General features: G+C 36.7%; 1 protein-coding gene across 1 annotated transcript in view; it reads left to right on the top strand.

The window, feature by feature from the left end:
* The window catches only part of CFAP44 (cilia and flagella associated protein 44), a 132,230-nt gene that overhangs the window by 85,187 nt on the left and 23,374 nt on the right, over positions 1-23,669 (top strand). The window contains exons 24-26 of the mRNA XM_088027245.1: positions 13,508-13,685; positions 20,158-20,658; positions 22,962-23,165. Of these exons, the coding sequence (XP_087883371.1) occupies positions 13,508-13,685; positions 20,158-20,658; positions 22,962-23,165 (883 nt within the window). The remainder of the gene's footprint in view (positions 1-13,507; positions 13,686-20,157; positions 20,659-22,961; positions 23,166-23,669) is intronic.

The following is a 23,669-nucleotide window of genomic DNA, read 5'->3' as shown; positions in this document are numbered from 1 at the left end:
TCTTAATTTAGCTATATATTTGTCTTTATTGACAAAATTTATACTTATATATGTTTTCCTATTACTAGTTAATGTCCTTTCACTTCAGCCTGAAGAATTGACTTTAACATTTCTTGAAAGCCTGGGGTAATGGTAATGAGCTCCTTCAGCTTTTGTTTGTCTGGAAAACTCTTTATTTCCCCAATGCTGAAGGATGGTTTTGTTGGGTAGGTTATTTTTGGTTGACAGTCTTTTTCTTTTAGCACTTTGAATTTATTATGCCACTCTCTGCTTGCCTGCAAAGTTTCTGCTAAAAAAAATCTGCTGATAATCTTATTTTTCTTATATGTGTATATATATAACACGTTGTATTTCTCTTGCTGTTTTAAAGATCTTCTCCTTGTCTTTAATGTTTGACAATTTGTTATACTGTGTCTTAGTGTGGGACTTTTGGATTTATTTGTTTTAAACTTTCTAGGCATCCTGGATCTGGATGTCTATTTATTTCCCCAGGTTAAAGAATTTTTCAGCCATTATTTCTTTGAATAAGACTTATGACCACCTTTCTCCATTTGGGACCCCTGTAATGTGAATATTAATTTGCTTGTTGATGTCTTTTAAGTCCCTTAAGCTATGTTCACTCTTTTTAATTCTTTTTTCTTTTGCTCCTCTGATTGGATGCATTCCACTGCCCTGTTTTTTCAGTTTATCAATCCTTTCTTCTGCCTGGTGTTGAACCCCATTTTTAAACATTTCAGTTCAATTATTATCTTCTTCACTTCTGTGTTTTCTATTTGGTGCTATCTTATATTTTCTATCTCTGATGAAATATTCACTTTGTTCATACATTGTTTTCCTGACCTTGGTAAGCATCTCTGTGAATATTATATTAAACTCTCTGTCAGGTAAATCACTTTATCTCCATTTCATTAAGGTCTGTTTCTGGAGTTTTATCTTGCTCTTTAGTTTGGAACATGTTTTTCTGCTTCTTCATTTCCTTTGACTCTATGTGTTGGTTTCTGCACATTAGAGAAAATAGTCACCTTTCCCAGTTTTTATGGAGTGTTCTCATGTAGGAGATGTTCACTCTGGCCTGGACTCAGTCTCTCTCTCTCTCTCTTTTGTTTTATGTTGAGGTGGGTTTATTGACAAGGAAAGATGTTTACAATATATTATTAATGAAAAAGCACATAGGACAACAGTATAATTTGGGAGAGTATCAATAAAATGTATCAGTGGTTGTCTCTAGGTGATAGGATTATGGACCTTACAGGATTTTTTCTTTCTTTTTTATCTATCTTTCCTAATTTTTTGTAACAACTTTATGGAGATATAATTTGCATATCATACAATTCACTCATTTAATGTCCAGTTCAATGTGGGTTTTTTTGTATATTCTGAGGTTTGCCATCATTACTACTATTTTCTAATATTATCCCCCCACACACACAAAAAAACCCTACTCATTAGCAGTCCCTCTTCATTTCCCCAAACTCCCATTCTTAGCCCTAAGCAACCACTTTTTTTTTTTTTTTAAGAGAGCGCATGAGTGGGGTTGTGGGGGAGGGGGGGCAGAAGGAGAGGGGAGGGAGAATCTTAAGCAGGCTCCACACCCAGTGTGGAGCCCAATGTGGGGCTTGATCTCATGACACTGAGACCATAACCTGAGTCAAAATCAAGAGTTGGACCCTTAGATGCCTGAGCTACCCAGGTGCCCCTTAACCCTAAGCAACCACTTTTTGTCTCTATAGATTTGCCTATTTTGGACACCTTATATACATAGATTCTGTGTTCTTTGTGGCTGGCTTTTTTTGCTTCATATGACTTTAAATTTCATCCATGTTATAGCATGTATCAGTACTTCATTCTTTTCTATGACCAAACAATCCATATCATATTTATCAGTTCATCAGTTGAAACACATTTAGGTTATATCCATTTTTTCACTGTTCTGAATAATGCTGCTGTTAACATTTGTGTAATTTTTGTGTGGACATATGTTTTCAATTCTCTTGGGTACATACCTAGGAGTGGAATTCCTGTATGCTAACTGTTCAACTTTTATTTTTTAATTGAAGTGTGGCTGACACACAATGTTACATTAATTTCAGGTGTACAACATAGTAATTTGACAACTCTGTACGTTATGCAATGCTCATAAGTGTAGCTACCATGTGTCCCCATACAATGTTCTTATGATACCATCAACTATATCCCTATGCTGTACCTTTCACCCCTGTAGCTTATACATTCCATAACTGGAAACCTGTACCTGCCAATCCCCTCACCCATTTTGCCCATTCCCCAACCCCTCTCTGCTCTGGTAACCATAGTTTGTTTTCTGTGCCTATGGGTCTAATTTTGCTTTTGTTTGTTTGTACATTTGTTTTTTAGATTCCACATAGAAGTGAAATAATAATGTATTTGTCTTTCTCTATTTCATTTAGCATAATACCCTCTAGGTCCATCCATGTTGTTGGAAATGGCAAGATCTCATTCTTTCTTATGGCTGAGTAACATTCCATTATATGCCACATCTTCTTAATCCATCATCTCTGGATGGACACTTAGGTTGCTGCCATATTTTATTTTTTGTAAAGACATTAGATAAAAACAAAACTATCTGGGACACCTGGGTGGCTCAGTCGGTTAAATGTCTGCCTTTGGCTCAAGTCATGACCATACGGTCCTGGGATCAAGTCCCACACTGGGCTCCTTGCTCAGTGGGGGAGTCTGCTTCTCCCTCTGCCTGCCGCTCCCCCTGCTTGTGCTCTCTCTTTCTCTCTGACAAATAAATAAAATCTTTAAAAAAAAAACTGTACAGTATTTGTCTTTCTCTGACTTATTTCACTTAGCATAATACTCTCTAGCTCCATCCATGTCATTGCAAATGGCAAGATTTCATTCTTTTTGATGGCTAAATAATATTCTATTGTATAGATAGATAGATAGATAGATAATCACTTCTTCTTTATCCGTTCATCAGTCAATGGACATTTGGGCTCTTTCTCCATAATTTGGCTATTGTTGATAGTGCTGCTATAAACATTGGAGTGCATCAGCATTTTTGTATCCTTTGGATAAATACATAGTAGTGCAGTTGCTTGGTCATAGGTAGTTCTATTTTTAACTTTTGAGAAACCTCCATACTGTTTTCCAGAGTGGCTGCACCAGTTTGCATTCCTACCAACAATGTAAGAAGGTTCCCCTTTCTCTGCATCCTCACCAACATCTATTGTTAAGTTGTTGATTTTAGCCATTCCGATGGGTGTAAGGTGGTATCTCATTGTAGTTTTGATTTGTATTTCCCTGATGATGAGTGACATAGAGCATCTTTTCATGTGTCTGTTAGCCATCTGTATGTCTCCTTTGGAGAAATGTCTCTTCATGTCTTCTGCCCATTTTTAAACTGGATTATTTATATTTTGGGTGTTGAGTTGTATAAGTTCTTTATATATTTTGGATACTAACCCTTTATCAGATATGTCATTTGCAAATATCTTCTCCCATTCCATTAGTTGCCTTTTAGTTTTGTTGATTGTTTCCTTCACTGTGCAGAACTCTTGGGTGAAGTCCCAATAGTTTATTTTTGCTTTTGTTCCCCTTGTCTCAGGAGACCCATCTAGTAAGAAATTGCTACAGCTGATGTGAAAGAGATTATTGCCTGTGTTCTTCTCTAGCATTTTAATGGTTTCCTGTCTTACATTTAGGTCTTTCATCCATTTTGAATTTATTTTTGTGTATGGTGTAAGAAAGTGGTCATGTTTCATTCTTTTGCATGTTGCTGTCTAGTTTTCTCAACACCGTTTGTCAAAGAGACTCTTTCCATTGGATATTCTTTCCTGCTTTGTTGAAGATTAATTGACCATGTAGTTGTGGGTTCATTTATGGGTTTTCCACTCTGTTCCATTTATCTATGTGTCTGTTTTTGTGCCAATACTATATTGTCTTGATCACTGAAGCTTTGTAATATAACTTGAAGTCTGGAATTGTGATGCCTCCAGCTTTGCTTTTTTGTTTTCAAGATTGCTTTGGCTATTTGGGGTCTTTTTAAAAAAAATAAATTAAATTAAATTTTATTTTTTTTGATTTTTTAAAATTTAAATTCAATTAATTAACATATATATTATTTCAGGGATATGGGATCTGTGATTCACCAGTCTTATATAATACCCGGTACTCATTACAACACATACCCTCCCCAATGTCCATCACCCAGTTACCCCATCTCCCCACAACCCTCCCCTCCAGCAACCCTCAGTTTGTTTCCTATGATTAAGAGTCTCTCATGATTTGTCTCCCTCTCTGGTTTTGTCTTGTTTCATTTTTTTCCTCTCTTCCCCTATGATCCTCTGCCTTGTTTTTAAATTCCACATATGAGTGAGATCATATGATAATTGTCTTTCTCTGATTGACTTATTTTGTTTAGCATAATACCCTCTAGTTCCATCCACATTGTTGCAAATGGCAAGATTTTATTTTTTTGATGGCTGCATAATATTCCATCATATATATGAATATATATGAATATGTCATATATATATTCATATGTATGAATATATAAAACATGTATATACCACATCTTTATCCATTCATCTGTCGATGGACAGCTGGGCTCTTTCCAGAGTTTGGCTATGGTGGACATTGCTGCTATAAAGATTGGGGTACAGATGCCCCTTCAGATCACTGCATTTGTATCTTTGGGGTAAATACCCAGTAGTGCAATTGCTGGGTTGTAGGGTAGCTCCTTTAGGTGTAAGGTTAGGTTGTGTATTTGAGACTTTTCTTCTTGAGGAAGGCCTGTATTGCTATATACTTCCCTCTCATGACCACCTTTGCTGCATCCCAAAGGTTTTGGACTGTTGTGTTTTCATTTTCATTTGCTTCCATGTATTTTTAAAAATTTCTTCTTTAATATCCTAGTTAACCCATTCATTCTTTAGTAGGATGTTGTTTAATTTCCATGTATTTGTGGTCTTTCCAATTTTTTCTTGTGATTGACTTTATTTTCATAGTGTTGTAGTCTGAAAATATGCATGGTATGATCTCAGTCGTTTTGTACTAATTGAAGCCTGATTTGTGGCCCAGTATGTGATCTCTTCTGGAGAATGTTCCATGTGCACTTGAAAAGAATGTATATTCTGCTTTAGGATGAAATGTTCTGAATATATCTTTTAAGTCCATCTGGTTCAGTGTGTCATTCAAAGCCATCGTTTCCTTGTTGATCTTCTGTTTAGATGATTTTTCCATTGTTGCAAGTGGGGTGTTAAAGTCCCCTACTATTATTGTGTTATTATTAATGAGTTTCTTTAAGTTTGTTATTAATTGATTTATGTATTTGGCTGCTCCCAAGTTGGGGACATAAATATTTACAATTTTTAGATCTTGTTTATTATGAGATGGTGACCTTGGTCATCTCTTATTACAGTCTTTGGTTTAAAATCTAGTTTATCTGATATAAATATGGCTACTCCAGCTTTCTTTTGATGTCTACTAGCATGATAAATGGTTCTCCACCCCCTCACTTTCAATCTGGAGGTGTCTTGGGTCTAAAATGAGTCTCTTGTAAGTCTTGTAAGCAGGATATCAATGGGTTTTTTTTTAATCCATTCTGATACCATATGTGTTTTGATTAGAGCATTTAGTCCATTTACATTCAGAGTAAATATTGATAGATATAAATGTAGTGCCATTATATTACCTGTAAAGTCACTGTTCCTGTAGACTGTCTCTGTTCCTTTCTAGTCTTTGTTGCTTTTGGTCTCTTTCACACTCAAAGGGTCCCCTTTAACATTTCTTGCAGAGCTGATTTAGTGTTCATGAACTCCTTTAGTTTTTACTTGTCTTGGAAACTCTTTATCTCTCCTATTCTGAATGACAGCTTTACTGGATAAAGTATTCCTGGCTGCACATTTTTTTCCATTTAGCATGTTGAATATATCATGCCAGTACTTTCTGGCCTTCCAGGTTTCTGTAGACAGATCTGCTGCTAACTTTGTGCATCTACCCTTGTAGGTTGAGGACCTTTTCTCCCTAGCTGCTTTCAGAATTCTCTTTATCTTTGTATTTTGCAAGTTTCACTATGATATGTCTAGATGTTAATCTGTTTTTGTTGGTTGTGAGGGGAGTTCTCTGTGCCTCTTGGATTTGAATGCCTGTTTCCTTCCCCCAGATTAGGGAAGTTCTCAGCTATAATTTGTTCAAATAAACCTTCTGCCCCTTTTTCCTACTCTTCTTCTGGAATTCCTATGATCTGGGTATTATTGCACTTTATGGAATCATTGAGTTTCCTAAATCTACCTTTGTGATCTAATAGTTTTCTTTCCCTCTTATTTTCAGCTTCATTATTTTCCATAATTTTATCTTCTGTATCACATATCCATTCCTCTGCTTCTTCCATCCTCACTGTGATTACATCCAGTTGGTTTTCTATCTCAGTTATAGCATTTTTTATTTTGGCCTGACTAGTGTTTAGGTCTTTTATCTCAGCAGGAAGGGTTTCTCTGGTGTCTTCTATGCTTCTTTCAAGCCCAGCTGTATTCTTATGACTGCTGTTCTAAATTCTTGTTCAGATATATTGCTTATATTTGTTTTGAGAAAATCCCTGGCTCTGATTTCTTCTTCATCTTTCTTTTGGGGAGAATTCTTCTGTCTTGTCATTTTGTATGTTTCCTGTTCCTGAGAGTAATGGTATATTAAGAAGGGGTCATACACTGCCCGGGGCCTGGTACTTCAGTAAGTGTTTCTGGTATATGCTGTGTGCACTCTGCTGTTGTGTTTTGGCTGCTCCTTCCCACAGGTCAGTCCTATGCAGAGTTCCTCCTTGCTTACAGTGGGGAGTGTTTGGACCTTTAACTAGGTGTGCTTTGATTTGTCTCTTAAAATAAGCCTGGTAAAGAAAAAAAAAAACCCTGATCTGAAAAAAAGAGAGAAAAAGAAAAGGAACAGAGGTAACAACAACAAAAACAAAACACCCAAACTGACAGACAAGAAACTATAAACCTGATTCCAAAGAAAAAGAAAGGTGGGGGCGGGGTGGGGGGGGAGACACCTGATCCAAAAAAAAAAAAAAAAGAGAAAAGGAAATGAAAAAACAAGAAACAAACAAAAAACTATAAGCCTGATTTCAAAGAGGAAAAAAGGGAAAAAAGAAGGCTGGTCCTATTTCCACCAGAACTTAAGCTGACACTTTGGAACACTCCATGATCAGTAGACTTGGTGCATGTGGGGTACCTATGTTGGTCTTCTGGGGGAGTGTCTGCTGCTCTGCCTCACAGTCAGAACTGCCTAGTAACTACGCACTTGCAGGGCACAGGGGGGTAGGATTTGTTATAAGTGGCTCCCACCCCCACTGGGAATGCTGTGTTTCTCACTGAAGTCTGACTGTATTGGTGGCAAGGGAGAAAATGGTGCCACCCCACTCTCTCCTCCCAGGACAGGGGATCTTGCACCTGTTGCTATTCAAGAAGTCCTCACAAAAGAGTAAACAGTCTCCCCTTTTGTGTCCCAGGCTTTTGTCAGATCCCTGCCCTCACCTCATCTGTGCTTGGGGCTCTTGGTATGCCTGGCACCATGGCTTTCCTGCCTTTTATCTCTGGAGTGCAGCTGGGATTCAAAACTCCAAATCTTAAATGACCTGGCATGGTGTGGATCTGCTCCCCTCCTCCAGGAGAGAGTCTCGCCATGTCTAGTGCTGTTTCATCACAGGAAAACAGTCACACACCTGCACAGGTGCCCAGAGTCTATGGTGAAGCACAGTGAAAAGCTGTGATCAGGTTATCTGTCTTTTGTGTGCACCTCTGTCCCCTGCAGATGAAAAGCTGCTTGATGGCACCTGCAGGGTCTTTTGTCCTTGGGAAGGCAATATACCCTCTTCCAATGTACTCCACTAAGGGGATCATTTTCTCCCAGTGTTACCCACAGGATCCCTATACCATGCTTTCCACTCCCAGACCTGAGCTGTCCTTTTTCTTAGAAGCACCCACCATGGCTTGACTCCAGTGAAAGTCACTCACTTTCAAAACCTCAGAATTTGAGCTACACACATTGCTTGCAGAAATTTGCAATGCTCAGTTCCTTTCAATTCCCCAGTCAGTGGTTTTGGGGAGGTGTTTTCTTGTGCAAACCTAACGTGGTACTCTCCCTCTCTTTCTCCCTCTAGTCTCTCTGCAGAAAGGGCTCCCTCCCCACTGCAGCACCATGGCTTTTCTCTCCCCAATTCAAGTCTATGTGCCTCATACTTGCCACGTTCTCTCCCTCTGACCATGCAGGTCATTCTCCCAATCCTCAGATTGATTTCCTAGGTGTTCTAAATGATTTGATGTTAATCTAGCTGTGTTCGAGGGTTGAGGTGATCCCAGGGTGCTCCTACTACTCCTCCATCTTAACTCATCTCTCCAGATGCCCTTTTAAACTGCAGCTTTCAACTAATCTGCTTATGGTCCCTCAGTCCTATACTTCCTACTGTAGTTTCACAGCATCAGAGTGGTGGTTCCCTTTGTTACCGTGTCTTCATCTCTCTTGCTGTTCTCTGTGTGGTCTATCTTTTGAAGCTGTTAAGTCAGCCCTCAGTTATTCTTTGGAAGAAATTGCTTTATAAATAGGTGTAGATTTAGTGTGTCTGTGGAAGAGGAGTTCAAGGTCTTCCTATGTTGCCATCTTAAACTATATCATCTTGGCCTGAACTCAGTTGTCTTTCAGACCTTTGTGATTGTGCAAGCCATCAAAAACCACATGATCATCTCAAGAAATGCAAGAAAATCATTTGATAAAATTCAACATCTACTCATGACAAAAATTCTCACCAAAGTGGATATAGTAGGAACATACCTCAACATAATAAAGGCCACATATGACAAGTTGACAGCTAACATCATTCTCAATGATGAAAAAATGAAAGCTTTCCCTCTGAAATCAGGAACAAGGATGTTCACTCTTGCTACTTGTCAACATAGTAGTAGAAGTCTTAGCTAGAACAGTTAGGCAAGGAAAAAAAAGAATCCAGATTGGGAAGGAAGTACATCTGTCTATTTGCAGATGACATATTATATATAGAAAATCCTAAAGACTGTCAAAATACCATTAGAACTAATAAATGAATTCAGTAAAGGGCAAGATACAATAAATATACAAAAATCAGTTGTTTTTATATATTAACAATAAACTATCAGAGAAATTAGGAAAACCAATCCCATTATAATTGCATCAAAAGGAATAAAATACTTCAGAATAAATTTAACCAAGGATATGAAATATCTGTACAGTGGAAACAATAAGACATTAATGAAGGAAATTGAAGACAAAAATAAATAGACATTTCATGCATGGGTTAGAAAAAATATTGTTAAAATGTCTGTACTATCCAAAGGAATCTATAGACTCAATGCAGTCCCTATCAAAATCCCACAGAAATAGTAAAAGCAATCCTAAAAATTGCATGGAACCGTAAAAGATCCTGAATAGCCAAAGCCATCTTGAGAAGGAAAAATAAATAAAAATAAATATAAAAATATACTCCCTGACTTCAAACTATGTTACAAAGCTGTAGCAATGAAAACAATATGGCATTGGCATAAAAACAGAGACCCAATTAATGAAATAGAATAGATCAGAAATAAATGGTCCATGCATATATGGTCAATTTATGACAAAGGAGCCAAGACTATATATTGGGGAAAGGACAGTCGCTCCAATAAATGGAGTTGGGAAAACTAAACTGCCACATACAAAGGAATGACACTGGACCAGTATCTCACACCATATATGAAAATTAATGCAAAATTAATTAAAGACTTGAATGTAAGACTTGAACCCATAAAACTCCTAGAAGAAAACATAGGTGGTAAATCCCTCAACATTGGTCTTGGCAATGATTTTTTACACACATTTTTGACACCAAAAGCAAAGGCAACAAAAACAAAAATAAACAAGTGGGACTATAGCAAACTAAAAAGCTTATGTACAGTAAAGACAACTATCAAAAAAATGAAAGGGCAACTTAGGGAATGTATTCACAGTCATATATCTGATAAGGGGTTAATATCCAAAATATATAAAGAACTTTTACAACTTAATAACAAAAAACCAAACAGATTTAAAAGTGGATGGAGGATGTATATAGACATTTTTCAAAGGAGACCTACAAAAGGCCATTAAGTACATGAAAACAGTGCTGAACGTCACTAATCAGGGAAGTGCAAATCGAAACTACAATGAGATCAGCTCACACCTGTTAGAATACCTGTCATCAAAAGGACAAGAGGGACGCCTGGGTGGTTCAGTCGGTTAAGTGGCTGCCTTCGGCCTGGGTCATGATCCCAGGGTCCTGGGATCTAGTCCCACATTAGGCTCCTTGCTCAGCAGGGAGCCTGCTTCTCCCTCTCTCTCCCTCTGCTTGTGCTCTCTCTGTCAAATAAATAAAAATCTTAAAAAAAAAAAAAGGACAAGAGATAACAACTATTGGCAAAATGTAGGGAAAAAGGGAACTTTCTGCACTATTGATGGGAACATAAACTGGTGCAGCCACTATGGAAAACAGTATGGAGGTTCCTCAAAAATTTAAAAATAAGATTACCATATGGTCCAGCAATCCCACTTCTGGGTATATAGACAGAGAAAACTAAAATGGTCTTTGAAGAGATGTCTGCACTCCCGTGTTTATTGCAGGACTAATAACAATAGTTAAGACATGGAAACAACCTAAGTCTCCATTAACGGTCGAATGGATAAAGAAGTTATGATACATTCATACACTGGAATATTTTTCAGCCTTAAAAAAGAGAAATTCTGCCATTTGCAACAATACCAGTGGACTTTGAGGGCATTATACTAAGTAAAATAAGTCAGAGAAGAACAAATACTATATGATTTTCCTTATATGTGGAATCTAAAAACTCTGAACTCATTGAAACAGAACATACCGATGATTGCTAGAGGTGGGGAGTTGGGAGGAAGGTGGACAAATGGTACAAATTCTATTTATAAGATAAGTTCTAGAGAGGTAATATACAATATGACTAGTGTGTGTTTGAAAGTTGCTAAGAGGGTAGCTCTTAAAAATTCTCATCACAAGAAAAAAAATTACAACTATGTGGATGGATGTTAACTAAACTTATTGTGGCAAACATTTTGCAATAGATACATGTATGAAATCATTATGTTGTACACCCTAAACTGATACAATATTACATGCAATCATAACTCAATAAACTGGAAAAATAGGCTTTTGGTATTTTCCAAAAATATATATTGCTGGATTTGATTTGCTGGCATTTTGTTATGGATTTTTGTGTCTTTTTAAATAAAGACTATTGGTCTCTAGTTTTATTGTTATGTAATATCTTTTCTGGTTTGTTATCAGGTAAGACTAGTTCCATAAAATGAGATAAGTTTTCCTTTCTCTTCTATTTTCTGAAAGATTGTGGAGGCTTCATATTATTTATTTCTTAAATATTTGATAGAATTTATCAATGAGCCAAATGGACATGGAATATTGAGAGGTTATAAATACAAATTCCAATTTTTCATAGTTATAGTGTTATTCAGATTCTATATTTCCTCTTGGATCAGTTTTGGTAATTTATATCTTTCAAGGAATTTGTACATTTTATCTGGTTATCAAAGTTATTGGCATAAAATAGTTCATACTATTGCCTTATTAAATTTCTGTGGTATCTGTTGCATTGTCCCTTGTTTTATTTTTGATATCATTAATTTGTATCTTTTCTATTTTTCTCGATCATTCCAGCAAAAGACTTATCAATTTTATTGATCTTTTCAAGGAACTAACTTTTGGTCATAGATTTTTAGAAATATTGCTTGTCAGCTTTCTATGTCATTGATATTTCTGTTCTCTATCATTTCCTTTATTCTTATTAATTTGGGTTTAGTTAATTCTTTTTTGCTGTTTTAAGTTTAAGCTGTAAGCTTTGATTTTATACTTCTTTTTTAATTATAAGCATTTAAAGTATAAACTGAAGTATAAAGTGTAAATGAAACACTGAGCTTCTTTTCACAAGTTCTGATATATTTTCAGCATCATTTTGTCCAAAATAGATTTTTTAAAGATTTTTTTATTTTAGAGAGAAAGGGAATGAGCAAGAGCAAGTAAGAGAGAGAGAGAAAGAGCACAAGCCAGGGGGAGAAGGAGAAGCAGGCTTCCCACTGAGCAGGGAGCCTGACATGGGGCTCGATCCCAGGACCCTGGGATCATGACTTGAGCCGAAGGCAGATGCTTACCCAACTTCACCACCCAGGAGCCCCTGTCCAAAATATTTTCTAATATCAGTCCTAAAGGACTGACTGCAAGCTCTGTGTACATGTTCATGTTGACTGACAGGCTTCACTTTACAGAATTAGGTAGTTGGGTCTTTTGATATCTGTGCTTGGAGCCCCCTAGGACCTCTACTGATAACATCATATTCAATCTTTTCTATAGCCTTCCCTGGAGATATTCTGGGCCACAGTTTCTCTACTCTGATTTATCCTTTAAAATTGCTATCACTGGTTTGCTCATGGCTTTCTATCTTATTCTCAGCCTTCCAGATTTATTCCCTTTAATACCTCCACACCATCATTTCCATGGAATTTGGGGAGAGAGCAGGAGGCAAATACATATACTCATTATTATCATTTTTAACTAGGTGCCTTTTTTTGAAAATTTTATGACAATCACTTACATTATTTAAAAAAAGGTAAAATAAGTTTCTACTGATTAAAATACACCTACTCTGTCTCTATGGCTTAATATCTGTTGAAGGAATAAATAACCATCTTGATATAAATCACTTAGAAATGAACGAAAGCCTAAAAATGATTCAGATTATTTCAGCACCATCTGGTAATTGGGTTTTATTTATTTCATTATGACTTTGCTTGAGGTGCTGTAAAAATACAGATGGTCCCCGACTTAAGATGGTTTGACTTGATTTTTTTGGTTTTACAATAGTGTGAAAGTGATATTCATTCAGTAGAAACTGTACTTTGAATTTTGATCTTTTCCCAGGCTAGTGATATATGCAGTATGATACCTTCTCATGATACTGGGCAGAAGCAGTGAACCACAGCTCCAAGTCAGCTACATGGTGTTGGGGATAAACTATCAATACACTTACAACCATTCTGTTTTTTTTACTTTCAGTACAGTAGTCAGTAAATTACATGGATATTCAACACTTTTCGTGAAATGGGCTTTGAATTAGTTTTTCCCAACTATAGGCTAACATAAGTGTTCTGAGTATGTTTAAGGTGGGCTAGGCTAAACTATAATGTTGAGTAAGTTAGGTGTACTGAAAGTATGTGATTTATAATATTTTCAACTATGGGTTTATTGGTACATGACCCCATTATAAGTTGAGGAAGGTCTGTAGTCATTAACTTAAAAAAAAATGCTTGGGCTCTACAGATAAAAGTAGTACTACAGATTCAGAATTCTACTTTTGCTTTATGACTGAATTTGATTATATACATATAGTAGACAAACTAAAGTTTATTGTTACATTTGTGGCTGGGTTGTCTATTTTTCTGACAGGTATAAGAGTAAACCTCAGGATGACTTTGAAGATCCCAAAGATGTTCAAGCCATCAAGGAGGCCCAGTTGTATATGGGAGACTTCAATCTGAAGACAGCCTCAGACTATAAGATACCTGAGCACATGAGAGTAAATGCTGCCAAGAAGGAAGAGGAACTGGGACACCTAGACTCCATGGTATTTACCTACAGCTTTCATGACAATGAGAGGCACCCTGAGTTTTTAATGGAATTCTGCTGAAATCACACATTTCACTAGATGGTCTATAAGGATATATAGTTACAGAAATTTAGAAGTGGAAAATATCTTTATGATTATTTAGAATGCCTCTGTTTTACAAATGAGGAAACTGAGGCCCATAGAGGACAAGAGATTTGTCTGTGATTATGTAGCTAATATGGCAGAACCAGTCTTCAAGTTAATTACTTGGCTAAATACATTTCATGGGTGAAACTGAACTCATGATAAGCTCATGGCTATATTTTATAGACTTTGAATTTCTGAAATTCAAACATGTCCTTGTTGGATATAGTTTTTGGCTGCTGTGAATTGCCAAAGACTTAGGGAAAAGGCCAGCCATTGTTTAGCCTTTTTTTTTTTTTAGGACTTAAAAATTTTGTAGGTGTCTCAATAATAACCAATAACATATTCCTTTTTAAATTTTTATCTGCATTCTGCCAAACTGCTTCCAATTATCCTGATTTCTCATCCCCATTTTCTTACTAAAGTCTCCCCTCCCTGTCATAGTAATTCCTTAATTTGACGGACAAGTGACTTTTCACACATAGAGACTCAGAGGGTATCTGAGGTACCATTTTGAGAATTGGGTACATGGTCACCTACTATGGCCATGTAGTTTGCACATTACAAGACATCACATTGAAAAGAGTGCCAATCATATCACAGATATCATATATTAGAATATTTTATATTTTTCTGGCAAATGGAAGTAAAGTATCTTGAGGAAAGAGTCTTTTTCAATTTCACCAAAGATGCAGGACACACCTACAAAGGACCCTATTATGCAGATCATATCCATATGTAAATTTTCATAGCTATGCCTTTCTGTTTAAGCAGACATTTTGAACATTTTCTTAGTGACCATTTAGATTGTTTTTCTAGCTGTTCATCTAAGGTAATTCTTGTTTCATTTCTCATGTCCCATCCATCATCATAGAGAAACGCTTTTTTGACTACAATTTTCCAGTCATCCAATCTGAAATTTCATAATCTAGCTAGAGATGATGGACAGGTATGATGTCTTGAACTACATTACACTGAAATCCATCTTATTAAAACAGCATAAAATAATGTAGAGCACACTATTCTACAAGTCAGAGAAGAATTCTGTTCCCATCTCTGCCACTTAATAGCCATGTAAACTTTGCTGGTTGTGTAAATCTCCCTAAGCCTCAGTTATATTATCTGTAAAAGGGGTATTAATACCAATTAACAATAAGACCTGTCTAGTCTACTTCATAAAGTTAATATGAAGGTCACAGTCAGTAAATGGTCATTACTGTCATGGCTAAATTAAAAATCACTAAAGTATCAAGGTTTTTTTTTGGAAATAGCATATTATATATTCCCCTTCCCTGTGGTCATTGTTTAAGTTTGTGTGGTATTTGGAAAACTAAAAAGAAAGTGTGGTGTGTAAAGAGGGCTCCTCAAAGAGGTGAGCCTAACAGTCATCAGGCTGGCTTAGGTTTGTTCTTTTAAGCTTAATTCTCAGTCTTCCAGGTGCTTCAAAGAGGTCACCCATTCACATAGGTGCTGGGTTTTGAGTTTACATCTTAATGCTTTAAAGGTTTATTCTCTCCTTTTTTTTTTTTTTAAGATTTTATTTATTTATTTGACAGAGAGAGACACAGCAAGAAAGGGAACACAAGCAGGGGGAGTGGGAGAGGGAGAAGCAGGCTTCCCGCTGAGCAGGGAGCCCAGCGTGGGGCTCGATCCCAGGACCCTGGGATCATGACCTGAGCTGAAGGCAGACGCTTAACAACTGAGCCACCCAGGCGCCCCTTTAAAGGTTTATTCTTAAGTATGTAAAACATCTCTATTTTGTTACAGTGTTCTTGCTTCATAGGTAGTAATCATACAGGTAAGTTTTATAAGACTGCCTGGAGAAGTGCCTTTTTTTTTTTTTTAAGTATAACATTCAGTGTTATATTAGTTTCAGGTATACAATATAGTGACTCAACAAATCTATACATTACTCAGTGCTCACCACAATAAATGTCATCACCATCTGTTACTAAACAACATTACTCCAATCTTATTGACTATATTCCCTATGCTGTACTTTTCATCTCTGTGACTTATTTATTTTCTAACTAGAGGTTTGTACCTCTCAATCCCAGTCTGTTTTACCCATCCCCCCACCCTACCTCTGGCAACCACCAATTCTCTGTATTTAAGAGTCTGGTTTTTTTGTTTGTTTCTCTTTGTTTTGTTTCTTAAATTCCACATGAGTGAAATCATATGGTATTTGTCTTTCTCTGAGTTATTTCACTTGGCATAATATACTCTAGGGCCATCCATGTTATCACAAATGGCAAGATCTTATCCTTTTTATGGATGCATATTTCATTGTATGTATATACCACCTCTTCTTTATCCATTCATCTATGGATGGACATTTGGGTTGCTTCCATATCTTGACTATTGTAAATGATGCTGCAGTAAACCTGTGGGTGTATATATATTTTCAAATTAGTGTTTTCATTTTCTTCAGATAAATACCCATAAGTGGTATTGTTGGATCATATGGTAGTTCTATTTTTAATTTTTTGTGGAACCTCCATACCATTTTCCATAGTGGTTGCACCAATTTACATTCCCACCAATAGTGCATGAGGATTTCTTTTTTTCCACATCCTTGCCAACACTTGTTGGCAAGGATACTAGCCATTTGACAGGTGTAAGGTGATACCTCATTGTAGTTTTTTTTTGATACTAGCCATTTGACAGGTGTAAGGTGATACCTCACTGTAGTTTTGATTTGCATTTCCCTGATGATTAGTGACATTGAGCACCTTTTCATGTGTCTGTTGGCCATTTGTATGTCTTCTTTGGAAATGTCTATTCAGTTCCTCTGACTATTTTTTAATTGGATTTTTTTTTTTTTTGGTGTTGAGTTATATAAGTTCCTTATATATTTTGGATGTTAACTCCTTATTGGATATATAATTTACAAATATCTTCTCCAATTCACTGGGTTCCCTTTTGATTTTGTTGATTATTTCTTTTGTTGTACAAAACGTTTTTATTTTGGTGTAGCCCCAAGAGTTTAGTTTTGCTTTTGTTTCCCTTGCCTTAAGAGACCTATCTAGAAAGATGTTTCTATGGTTGATGTTAAAGAAATTACTGCCTATGTTTTCTTTTAGGAATTTTATGGTTTTAGGTCTCACATTTAGGTCTCTAATCCATTTTGAGTTCATTTTTGTATATGGTATAAGAAAATGGTCTAGTTTCATTCCTTTGTATATAGCTGTCCAATTTTTCCAGCACCATTTGTTGAAGAGACTATATTTCCCCCATTGTATATTCCTGCCTTCTTTGTTGTAGATTAATTGACCATATAAGCATGGGTTTATTTCTGGGTTTTCAATTCTGTCCATTGATCTATGTGTCTATTTTTGTGCCAGTACCATACTGTTTTGATTACTACAGCTTTGTAGTATGTCATGAAATCTGGGATTATGATACCTCCAGTTTTGTTCTTTTTTCTTAAGATGCTTTGGCTACTTGGGGTCTTTTGTGGTTCCATACAAGTTTTAGAATTATTTGTTGTAGTTCTGTGAAAAATGCTGTTGGTATTTTGATAGGGATTGCATTAGATATGTAGATTGATTTGGGTAGTATAGATATTTTTAACAATATTAATCCTTCCAATCCATGAGCATGGAATATCTTTCCATTTATTTGTGTCTTCTTCAATTTGTTCATCAATGTTTTATAGCTTTCAGAGTACAGATCTTTCACTTCTTTGGTTAAGTTTATTCCTAGGTATTTTATTCTTGTTGGTGCAATTGTAAATTGTTTTCTTAGTTTCTCTCTCTGCTACTTTGTTATTAGTGTATAGAAATGCAACAAATTCCTTTATATTAATTTTGTATCATGCAGCTTTGCAGAATTAATTTACCAGTTCTAGTAGATTTTTGATGGTCTCCTTATGATTTTTCCTATATATAGTATCCTGTCATCTACAAATAGTGACAGTTTTACTTCTTCCTTACCAATACGGATGCCTTTTATTTCTTTTTCTTGTCTGATTGCTGTGGCTGGGACTTCCAGTATTATGTCGAATAAAAGTGGTGAAAGTGGACATCTCTGTCTTGTTACTAATTCAGAGGAAAAGCTGTCAGTTTTTCACCATTTAGTTATGATGTTAGCTGTGGGCTTTTCATATAAGGCCTTTATTATGTCGAGGCATGTTCTCTCTAAACCTACTTTGTTGGGGCCTTTTTTTTTTTTAATCATGAATGGACATTGAATTTTGTCAAATGTTTTTTTCTGCATCTATTAGGATGATTATATAGTTTCCATTCTTTCTCTGGTTAATGTGATATATGACATTGATTGATTTGACCACCCTTGCACCCCTGGAATAAATCCTACCTGATTGTGGTAAATAATTTTTTCAATGTATTGTTGATCTTGGTTTGCTAATATCTTATTGATTTTTGCATCTATGTTCATCAGACAAATTGACCTGTAGTTATTATTTTTGTAGTGGCTTTGTCTGGTTTTGGTATCAGGGTAATGATGGCCTTGTAGAATGTACCTGGCAGCTTTTCTTCCTCTTACATTTTTTGGAAGAATTTGAAAAGAATAGGTTTTAATTCTCCTTTAAATATTTGGTAAATTCCCCAGTGAGTCCATCTGGGCTTGGACTTTTGTTTTTTGGAAATTTTTTGATTACTGATTTGATTTCGTTGCTAATAATTAGTCTGTTCAGATTTTCTATTCCTTATTCAGCTTTAGAAGGTTATATGCTTCTAGGAATTTATTAATTTCTTCTAGGTTGCCCAATTTGTTGGAATATAATTTTCCATAATATGCTCTTATAATCTTTTTGTATTTCTGTGGAGCCAGTTGTCATCTCTCCTCCTTCATTTCTGATTTTATTTGTCATCTCCTTTTTTCTTGATGAGTCTAGCTAAAGGTTTATCAATTTTATCTTTTAAAAAACAGCTCCTTGTTTCATTGATCTTTTATTTGTTTATTTTTTATTTATTTGTTTCTATTTCATTTATTTCTGCTCTAATCTTTATTATTTCATTCCTTCTACTAGCTTTGGGCTTTTTTTTTGGTTCTTTTTCTAGCTCCTTTAGGTATAAAATTAGGTTGTTTATTTGAGCTTTTTCTTGTTTCTTGAGTAGGCCTGTATCACTACAAACTTCCTTCTTAGAACTGCTTTTGCTGCATTCCAAAGATTTTGGACTGTTTTTTCATTTTCATTTTTTTTTTTTACCACCTCTTTGATTTTTCAGTTGACCCATTCATTATTGAGTAGCATGTTATTTAACCTCCATGTATTTTTGTGTTCTTTCCTTGCAATTGACTTTTACTTTCATACCATTGTGGTCAAAAAAGATGCGTGATATGATTTCCATCTTTTTGAATTATTGAGACTTGTTTTGTGGCCTAACATGTGATCCATCCTGGAGAATATTACATGTGCACTTGAAAAGAATGTGTATTCCCTTTTTGGATGGAATATTTTATATATATCTGTTAGGTCCATCGGTCTAATGTGTCATTCAAAGCCACTGTTTCTGTGTTGATTTTCTGTTTGGGTGATGTATCCATTGATGTAAGCAGGATGTTAAAATTCCCTACTACTATAGCATTACTGTCAATTTGGAGAAGTGCCTTTGATCCTTTTTTTTAAACCTGTATATTTATGCAAAGTAACTCTTAATAGCCTTTGGGCCACCTCGTTGTCTAATTGTACACAGGATTAGGGCTGTATGTGCCTATAGGCTCTGGTAAGAGCATTTTGGAAACAGCTGGTAATGAGGGAGCAGTGGGCCACTCTGGCTCCTGTGGCTTGAGGCAGGGAGGCATCGTTTGGCTTAGATAAATGGAGAAGGAACAAGAGAGAGTGTCCTGGAATCTCTTGGTGTGCATGATACAGAAATTCAGGATCATGACATTGCCTGCACAAGAAGTAACAGGAATAATGTGGCCAAAATGCAGAATAAGAATAGGCTAAACTTTAGTTTGGCCCTAAGTGGGCAACCCTAAACGTGTCTAAGCCAGTGGAATTTGAGTTTCCATCAGGGATAGGCAGTTACATTTGTATGTTCCTTACCAAAGAATGACCCCCTCTCCCAGCTCTGGCTGAGTACAAGACTTCAGGAAGGACTTCCCCTGGTTGGTCAGAAGAGGACAGCAGAACTGAGCCCTATGAGCCACCTGAGGGATACCAGAGGTCACATCCACACTGTCTTCCTCTTTTGGAGAAGCTAAATGGGAAACAGCCTAAAAGCTAAAGAAAAGAGTAACTTAGTAGTGAATAGAAATGATCAGATAAATTTTTTTTTCTTGGATTTTTGCTAGGCATACCAGTCATGGGACAAAAATCATATTTCAAACTGTCCTTTGTGAATGGATTGTCATTTTGTTTCCTTCTTTTTATCAGGCCCATTCAAAGAAAAAGAACATGAACAAATGTATCCTCTCTCTTCGAGACCTTAAAGTGGCCGTCATTGAGGAAATACAGTGCCTGGTTCAAGAACTGAAGAGCATCCAGTCAATTCTTCACATATCCAAGCACATTCCTATTCCCCAAGTCCCCCAGATACACCCAGAAGAAGTTCCAGAAAAGAGATTTCAGTATGATGAGGAAACTCTCCTAAATTTTAAGCGACAGCAGATGAAGATTCAGGGTGAAACGTCCTCCCAGCTGGAACAGGGAGGGTCTACAGGCTCAAGTGGAGGATTCCTCAGACTCTCTTCTAGAAAGAACAGTGATTTGACGACAAGAGATTCATTGTCTAGATCATCAAAGGCATCAGCATTCTGTGTAGATACTGCAAAGTTACTGGAATTTGAAAAAGCAGATCCAATTGATATAGAGCTGGAGATTATGAAAAGGGACGAGATTAAACACTTGTACATGCAACAGTATTTAACCAACAGGGTAAGGGGTGACACTGCCTTTTTCAAGCTGAAAGAGAGGACAGCAGGGAAGAACTAGATCTCCTTTCTTATTTGTTGATTTAAATCTTCTCTACAGTAATCTTTCCCAAGCCCTGACCAGCCCACAACTCACTGCAGGCTTAGCTTCCTCCCCATACATGGCCTTCTGATAATTATTGTGCTCTGCCCAAGAACTTTAGAGCTTTTAAATGTTTTGCTTTGGGAAAAGCTAAGAATTAAGGACAAATCCATGTCAATTGGCATCGAACTGAAGTCTTGGTAAAGGGGAAATGATGGAGCAGCTTCCAGATGATGCATGGAACATAATTTAAAAACCTTTCAGAGAAAATGGGGCACCTCTGGTTTTTACATCCTCCTCTTTCTCTAACGTGTGATTTGCCTCATTGGTGGGAGTGTTCATGGTGATGACTGCCTTCAAAATTGTTCTGGAGCTGGGACGGCACCTGTTTTTATTTCTAGGAAGCCAGACCATGTTGGGGCCAGTGGTACAGGAGGTCCTCTGAATCCATAAGGAAAAGGACCTTTGCTGGCTAGGTGGCTCCTGGCTGCCAACCGTGTAGAGTTCCCTTCCTCAGTGTCTGTCTGGGTCCACCCTGTGAAGGCACCCCCTATAGCTCCCCAAACGTATTCTTCACTCATTATCTCTGCTTTGTCCAGCCTTGCTTTCTCACTCTTCCTCCTTCTCCCCGCTCCTGTTTCCCACCCCCATTCTGAATTTTGTATTTGCTTATTCCTTTGCTATTTCCTCCCACCTGCAACGATTTCCTTTCAAATGTGAGTCATCATGCAAAACTTAGTCCAATTCCAAACCTTCTCCAGAATCTTCTGTCCACATTACATACTCTTCTTTTGTCTAAACTCCGATTGCACCTATAAGCAGCACCTCATGTTTTCCACTTACCTTTCTTGCTGTTTTATGTGTGTTAGTTTTTTTTTTAATTGAAGTATAACTAACATACAGTGTTATATTCATTTTTGGTGTACAGTATAACAATTTAGCAATTCTATACATCACTCAGTGCTCATATGTGTTAGTTTTGTCTTGCAAATTAGATTACACAGTTCTTGAGAGAAGGGCCACATATAATCATCTTTTGATTCCCCTGCAGTGTCTAGAAAATGCCAGACATATAGTAGATACCCAGTAAAAAAGTTTGGTTTAATAGTAACTAATTTATTTATCGTATCAACTTAACACATTTATTGGACATTCTTTGTGCAGGAACAGTGCTAGTTAGATAGCAGAGATGCAGTAATACTCAAGCCAGACATATTCTCTACCCTCATAAAGCTTATAGGCTCTCGGGTGAGTGAGAGCAAAACAAGCATGAACCTTACAAAATTAAAACACCTATGTTTCGGAATGGTGTTACACTGAAAAAATATAGTCCAGCCTCAAAAGAAATTTAAAAATAGTTCAGACTTGTTGAACAAACATTAAAGAAGAGCCCACTTAGTCTACAACCATATATAAGTAAAAGTTTTTTTTCTTCTTCTTCTTCACTGTCCCAAACCCAGAGATCTCTTCCTTCTCCTCAACCACGGGCTAGGCCCTCCCTCATTACAGGTTCTTGACTGTTGAGACTCTCCATCATGCACAGCCTAGAAAAAACATGGAATGGTTTGTCTTCTACCTATTGTTCTAGTTTTGTCAGGAGAACCAGCCCCTGGGACTCTCTCTGGATCTCTTTCTTGCCTTTGGGATGGGGTGAGGGAGAAGCTGTGCCAAAGTCAGAGCAGAATGGAGCCTTTAAAGTCCTTGGGATGGCAGTGGGAGAAGGTCTAGACCAGGACTTGGGATATGTCGTTCTTATCCCAGCTCTGTCACAACTTAAATCACCTTTGGAAATGTTTGAAAATTTTCAAAACATGTTGAAGGGAATATGTAGTGCTTCCTGTATTAAAGACAATGTAGAGATGCTGTGGGGTAAAGTGGAGGCAGATAGAAACACAAGGACCTCCTAGTCTCTGATTTCAACCACATAGTACAGCAAGAAGGGCATTCTTGATTAATGGCTTAATCATGGTAAAGAAATAGCTGGAAGGACTATAGTTACAGAATCCCTACCACTTAATAAATTTATATAAATTTTATGATATTGCTAAATTGATTTATAGGACTACACATACCCATGCACATGAACCCATATAATTCTTACTCCATAACAACGGTATAATGAGAAAATGCTTCTACCTAAACAAATTAGTATTGTTCAACAGTTTTAAAAGTACACTTACCTGTTCCTAACTCCTAACACACCCTCAAATCTTTTTCCACCTCAGATCAAAGAACTGATTGTCACTTTTGATGCAGAACTCCATCTCCTGAGGCATCAGAAACTGAAACTAGATACTCAGATGAAATTATCTGACCTTCACCATGTCACATTATTTCAAGAAATGCTTCTCCTCAAGAATTTTGAAAAACAGGAGAACATACTTCAAGAGCGTGTTAATTCATTAGACAAAGAAGAACAGGATATGCAGGTAGGAGCGGGCAGGAGAATGCTGGCTGGCTGTATCCTTTAGTTGTGGAGGGGACTTGATTCTTTGTTTCCTTCTTCATCTTCTCAAACTTAATTTCCCCCATCGTTCTAGCCCTCCTCTCTTTTGTCCCTCCTCCTCCCCCACCCCCAACCCCCCTTGTCCCTGCTTGTTCTGCTGTTGGTATTCTTGAGAGAGAGAGAGAAATGAATCAGACTTTACAGTGAATTTGATCAGATGTTTTGTATGGTAGGAGGATAAGTTTTCAAAAGTGACCCTTCTATTTAGTTCACAAATTTCAAAGTCTATTTTTATTGTCACTAGCTATCATATAAAGTTGAGTTTTGATTATATAGTTATCCTTATGAACATACTTGGAAAAGAAGTTGACTAGTTTTTTTAAATATGATAGCTAGTTTCACGGTAATATGTAATTGAGTATTTTAGGAAAGTAAGTTTCTTTGTTATATATATGTTAAATTTAAAGAGATAAATGATACCATCCAA

This window comes from Eumetopias jubatus, unplaced genomic scaffold (assembly GCF_037043125.1).
Source record: "Eumetopias jubatus isolate StellerSeaLion01/CBP00866 unplaced genomic scaffold, mEumJub1_p1.0 scaffold_1, whole genome shotgun sequence".
Lineage (NCBI taxonomy): Eukaryota > Metazoa > Chordata > Mammalia > Carnivora > Otariidae > Eumetopias > Eumetopias jubatus.
This window is presented reverse-complemented; position numbering and strand designations above follow the sequence as displayed.